The sequence below is a fragment of the Wolffia australiana genome, chromosome 2 (assembly GCF_029677425.1).
Source record: "Wolffia australiana isolate 7733 chromosome 2, ASM2967742v1".
Taxonomy (NCBI): domain Eukaryota; kingdom Viridiplantae; phylum Streptophyta; class Magnoliopsida; order Alismatales; family Araceae; genus Wolffia; species Wolffia australiana.
Window position 1 is genome coordinate 26,121,877 of NC_135836.1, and position 6,531 is coordinate 26,128,407.

The window sequence follows — 6,531 nt, forward strand, 5'->3', positions numbered from 1 at the left end:
GTAGAAAAGGGGAACAACCACACAAAGCTCTTTAGAGGTAGTCACTTGATGAACTTTTGTGCTTGTCCCCTTGATCTCATTATTCAAGCTTCAGATGACTTCGATGTTCACTAATGAGCAAATTATGAACCAAACTGATATTCTGATGAAATTAGGAACAATTGGAAGGGTGGAAAAGTTAAGTTGATTAGAGGGCATTTAAGTACAAAAGTGCAACATTCGAGTTCATGGGTGAATTACAGGATATTTGAGAGGCCAGAATTTCCCGAGAACTTTTTTTAGCCTCCTTGAAAAGGTCAATTGACTACCGTTTCAAAATGGGTAGATATATATTTGAATAAAGACTTATTTTAGGACATGTCTTGAACTCCTAAGTGGAAAATCTCTAGATTTTCTTTTCCTATTTAATCACTTCCATAATAATATTTTAAATGTCCCAAGTAGTTAATATCAATTAAACCTCACTAATATGTGATATTAAATTCACATGAGTCTATGAGTTGAGTAGGGGCTGTCTTTAAAATGTAAAATAAGTACACATAATAAGATAATTCATGCGTTAGCAATAGTTTTATATTCATTGAATATAAGATGATAAATTAAAGTAATTTAATACATAATTATCATGAACTATTTGATTTAATTTTATCAAACATTTAATTAATTTTGGGAGTCTCTTAAGGGCTTTCATTAAAATTTTAGTCATGGAACATTTTGCCATGAAGAAGCACGATCTCTATGCTTGTTGATGTTACTTCAAAGGAGAAAATTGAAGCTGATCTTCCTCAGCTTAGTATTGTAATATTGGCATTTTTATATACACCATCTCTATCTTATCCAGATTAAAGTTCATTGATCAATATATTGGATTGTCAGCTTTGTTAGAGTTAATGTTGGAACCATACCGATTCCACAATATTTGAGTTGGTATTTGAACATACAATTTTGGTCATTTTAATTAAAATTTTGTCGTTATTTTCTTTAATATTTGTAATTGATTATTTTGTTTCTTTATATATCATATGGTCTTGACATATCAACAATAATATGGTTATGACCTAATTCCTACAAAGATAAATAACAAGAACGACTAAAATTATGACTATTTCTAGAAAGAGAATAATTCTTGGAGATTCTAAAATGTTGACATCCTGAGTTCCCTAACCCATATAGTTTTTCAGCTTCAACAAATCATAATAATATGATCACTCAAGACATGGGTATTACTAGAAATGGCTCAATACATTGAAAAAAGCCCAAAATTTTTTACTTATTCCCACGACTTGGTTGCGTGATGTAGGACATGCAAAAAAAAATCGTGCAATATTAATTAACATAAAATACTATTCACAAAAGATTCCTTAAGGGTGATCTGAATGGTTTAATATTAGAATGGGCCTGAATCCATGAGCTAGAGACTTGACAACGACAAAACTAGGGAGTGACTATAATATCCCTAGTTTAATGGAATTACATGGTTTAAGAATGTGTGATTAATGTTTAACGCAAGTGGACACGCAAGATTACACAACCTCTCAGAGAAAATAAATAATTATCATTAATCAATAGCTATATCAAAATTAAGATGTCGAAATGTACCTTGGAGAAAGGGGACAATAGCTTGATTGTACCGATATTGAATGACCTTGATTAACATTCATTAGCAGCTCCACTAAAGAGTTTGAGAGGAAAAATAGGATGATGTGGGAAACAGATATGACGGAGTTGGGTTGATGTGAGAAAATGATCATATGTATCGCAGGGAGGGTGGAAGAGAAGGGCTGAATATGAACTGACAAGATACATTAGATAAAGTGAGAGGAGTGAATATATGATGATGGGAGACAAGAAGGAGAATATGGGGTGAGACGTTGAAGCAAGGTTGATGATCCCTAGGGTGAAATGTTTACTGGATGATGGAAGAAGACAATGCATTGAAGGAAGGGAGACAGGAAACCAAGAGGACTTAATTGCTTTAGAAGACTATAAGGTTGTTGATGCAGTGTTGTGGTCACTTTCATAGCCGGGATCACTAGAAAATCACTCTCCTCCAAAGAAACTACACTTCACAATATACTTACAAGCAAAAGGTGTTCTTATAGACAAGCTTGTGGCCCTTTTAAAGGATAATAAAAGTGGATGATTGAGAGAGTGGCAGAGAAAAAGCATAGGAGTGATGGTGGACAAAGATACATGGGAGAAAGTAAAGAGAGAGATTTTGAGAAATTTCAAATATGGTGGTAATAGAGAAGACAAGGAAGTAGGGATCAGTATGCGTCATCCATCACGTCACTCGTCACTGTGACGAAAATGTGATGGATGACGTGACGGTGACAGTTTTAGGGGTCCATGACAGTGACAATGATGGATGACCAAGTGGTTGTGACAGGGACGTGACGGTGACAGGTTGCCTAGGACGCATGACGTGACGGAACGGCCATCACAGAAGACTGCCATGACGGAAATTTTGAAAGTAAAACATGACAGAAATACATTTAAAATCATTATTTTTAATCTTTCCGACGGCTGAGAGTTCGGCACGTGACGTGGCCATCTCGATTTCCTGGCATTTTGCACAGAAGTCCCTGTTTTCTTTTGCACGCATAAACTGACACCACCTATAAATAATTGGAGATATACCCCTCCATTCAAGTAGGGTTTTATTCACATCACCGGTGACGGTGATGCCGTCACAGTGACGGAGATGTGATGGGACGCCCTATGGAGGGGCGGTGACAGGAACGTGACAGTTTTTTTTGCATATGTTGGGACGCATGACGAGACGGTGACGTGACGAAAGTTTTGTCACGTCACCTACGTCGTGTTTCGTCATCTGTTCTGTCACGCCGGGGGCATCAAGTCCTGGACATGGAGTTCCCTATAAGGAAGATATGATACTAGTGAGTAAAGAGGGTGATAGAATAGTCGAATGGTAGGGAGCTGAGACAATGAAAGAGCAGATAGAAAAGAGAGAGAGAATAGGTGGCGGCAAAAAGTAAACGAAAGTGGCTGAGGAGAGAGAGAAAGAAAGCGAGAGAGAGAGAGAGAGAGAAAGAAGAGAAAAGTCAAGGAAAAGAGAGAAAGCAAAAGGGGGAGAAAGTGACTGAAATGTTATGCTTGCGTCAAACGAAAATGATATAACTGCCAACATGGGGAGAATCTATCTATACTACTATAAAAGGAATTTGTGTACCCTTCTGGCCTCTGATTGGCTGAAAAGAGAGTGAGAGAGAAGACAGGGAGTGAGAGAGAAGAGAGAGAGAGAGAGATCGAGAAACGGTTGAGAACGGTTTCATATTCTATCACCAAACGAGTGAAGAGATGGAAGTGGTCGTCGACGAGGATTTCCCTCGATCTGTAATCACGCTCGAAAATGGGAGCAAGAATGGCGTTCTGAACAACAGAATTCAAGTTTCTAGCACCAAGAAGCCCGTACGGTCTTACATTAATCTAGCCCAGGTATCATCTTTTCTTAACAGTTCTTTGGATTTTTTTTATTTCATGAGTGATTTACCAATTTGATTCAAGAAAACCGACGTATGATGTTCGTCCCGGTGTTTGAGTTTGCAGAAGATCATGAACCAGCACAACGAGGTCGTGCTGTCCGCTCTTGGGAGGGGTATGAATGTAACCTAAATTTCTGTCGAATTAACATTGGATTTGTGTTCAGAAAGAATCACTATCATGACTGAAGTTCAAATTTCCCGTATGTTCCTTTATTTATCACAGCAATTGGGACAGTCGTCAGCATTTCCACCGGCTGGGCTACAGAGAAGAGTAAGAACACAAGAAATATTTTCACTGATTTTCCAAGAACAAAAACTTCAAATTCTTGATCCAAACTCTTTGATCAACACAAATTTCTACATCGACCATCGAATCAAAAGCTGAGAACAAGGCCGCCTAGTTCACTAAGCCAGGGTATGTATTGATTCAAATATCAAAAATTCGCCTGGATTCATGGATTTAAATATCAAATTAAACTGACCTTGCCGATTTTGTTTATGCAGGGGAGAGAAACTTTGATGAATGAAGGATTGTTTTTGGAAGCCCAAAAAGTTTGAATTTCCGTCGAAGGTTGGTTTTTCTGATCTAAAAGTCGTTGATCTCCAATCCGTGTTTCGTCCGATCAAGTCTGATTTCCTGTTTTTTTCTTCAGATTTTATTGATTTCCCATTTCCTGTTTTCGAATTCAAGTATTTTCGAAGAAAGAAATCATCTTTTGTCGCTCGAAGAAGGGAACGGAACTGGGGTTCTTCCTCTTCCCTGCCTTCGTCGTTGAAGCGCCGCGTGTTCGTGGATTTTTTGTTCCGAATTCCCAAGTTATCTTCTTTGATTTCTGGATTTCTCGAGCAGGATGAACAAAGTAGAGCGATCATATGCAAATCACTCTATTTCTCTGAGATCTAACGATAGTTTTTATGCAGCTCAGGGAAAAAAATACAGATAGAGAATGCAAATCATTGTAGGGTTTGCGTCGATCGATCGTGGCGAAAGCCTTGGTCAATTATGAGAATCACGTCCTAAGATTAGGGCAAAATCTGATGACGATATCTTTAATTCAAAATCTTCCTCGGAAGTTTCTTCCAAGATCTACAATTTTCAAGATCTCTGCAAGTTTCGCGGTGATTGATCTTTGATTTGATTTCTGAAATTCTTGAGCAGGATGAACAAAGTAGAGCGGCACATGCAAATGTTTCTATTTCTCAGATATCTAACGATATTTTTTATGCATTTCAGAGCAGAAAATACAGATAGAGAATGTGAATCGTTGTAGGGTTTGCGTCGATCGATCGTGGTGAAAACCTCGATCGATTATGAGAAGCACGTCCAAAGATTAGGACAAAATCTGATGACAAAATCTTCAATACAAAATCTTCCTCGGAAGCTATTTTAATGAAATTAATGAATTTTGAATCTATTAATGTATTTTAATGAAATTAATGAGTTTTGAATCTATTAATGTATTAAAATGAAATTAATGAATTTTGAATCTATTAATGTATTAAAATGAAATTAATGAATTTTGAATCTATTAATTTATTTTAATGAAATTAATGAATTTTGAATCTATTAATTTACTTTAATGAAATTAATGAATTTTGAATCTATTAATTTATTTTAATGAAATTAATGAAAATTTGAATCTGATTTCTGCTGAAAATGTATTTTAATGAAAATTTGAATGTATTTTAATCAATTCAATGACTCTTGAATGTATTTTCTGCTGAAAATGGATCAACAGCAGATGCTGTTGATTTTTGAAATTATTTTCTGAGATTTTGAATCTATTTTCTGGAAATGGATTTTAGCGAAATTTTGACTGTATTTTAATGAAATTAATGCCTTTTGTATCTATTTTCTGCTGAAAATGGATCGACGGCAGATGCTGTTGAATTTTCAATCTACTTTCTGAAAATTTGAATCTATTTTCTGAAAATGAATCTATTTTTTAATCTATTTTCTCCTAAAAATGTACCCTTCTACAATAGGAATGAAGAGAAATTGGGCCGCATAACGTCGGAATGACGATCCACAGAGGTTTATGGGAAGAATGAGGCGGGCGGGCGTGAGCAATGCTTTGGAGTTGTAAAGCACTTCATCTGTTCTCTCTCTCTTCTCCTCTATCTCTCTGACGACCCACGTTTCATCTGCACCATCCACATTTCTAATGGATCAACGACATTTTCTGCTGAAAATGGATCAATGGTATATGCTGTTGAATTTTGACCAACTTATTTAAATGAAATCTTTGACCAAATTATTTTGACCAAATCTTCTCTTCCCTCTCTATGTCGGCCCATGTTTCATCTGGACCATCCACGTTTCTATTTTTTGATCCGATCAAAGTGTGCTGTTGAATTTTGAAAATGAATCTATTTTTGAATCTATTTTCTGCTGAAAATGGATCGACGGCAGATGCCGTTGAATTTTTAATCTACTTTCTGAAAATTTGAATCTATTTTCTCCTGAAAATGGATCAAAAGCTGATGATGTTGATTTGCGACTCTATTTTCTGAAATTAATGTATTTTAATGAAAGTAATGAACTGTGAATCTATTTTCTACTGAAAATGTATGTTAATGAAAATTTGAATGTATTTTAATAAATTTTATGACTTTTGAATCTATTTTCTGATGAAAATGGATAAACGACAGATGTTGTTGAATTTTGAATCTATTTTCTGAAATTTAGAATCTGTTTTCTACAAATGAATCTATTTTGAATCTGTTTTCTGTTGAAAATGGATCAACCACATATGCTTTTGTATCTATTTTCTGAAATTAATATATTTTAATGAAAATACTGAGTTTTGAATCTATTTTCTGCTGAAAATGTATTTTAATGAAAGTTTGAAAGTATTTTAATGAATTTAATGACTTTTGAATCTATTTTGAGCTGAAATGGATCAACGACAGATGCTGTTGATTTTTGAATCTATTTTCTGAAATTTTGAATCTATTTTCTTAAAATGAATCTATTTTTGAATCTATTTTCCGCTGAAAATGGATCAAGGGCAGATTCTGTTGA

At 35.3% G+C, this 6,531-nt stretch overlaps 1 protein-coding gene across 6 annotated transcripts; it reads left to right on the forward strand.

Annotated features, from left to right (window-relative positions):
* The first annotated feature begins 2,926 nt into the window (after positions 1-2,926).
* Positions 2,927-5,768, forward strand: LOC144715721 (uncharacterized protein At2g34160-like). Of its 6 annotated transcripts, none has more exons than XR_013584720.1 (6): positions 2,927-3,459; positions 3,571-3,619; positions 3,730-3,777; positions 3,888-3,921; positions 4,011-4,077; positions 5,493-5,768. XR_013584720.1 is itself a non-coding variant. In XM_078590693.1 (4 exons), the coding sequence occupies exons 1-4, from the start codon at positions 3,322-3,324 to the stop codon at positions 5,516-5,518; spliced, it is 261 nt and encodes an 86-aa protein (XP_078446819.1). In that variant the 5' UTR covers positions 2,927-3,321; the 3' UTR covers positions 5,519-5,768. The 6 variants fall into 6 exon arrangements, 1 of the variants encoding a protein (XP_078446819.1); XR_013584723.1 differs by having other exon boundaries at positions 3,574-3,619; XR_013584721.1 differs by lacking the exon at positions 5,493-5,768 and adding an exon at positions 4,433-4,640.
* Positions 5,769-6,531: the final 763 nt, after the last annotated feature.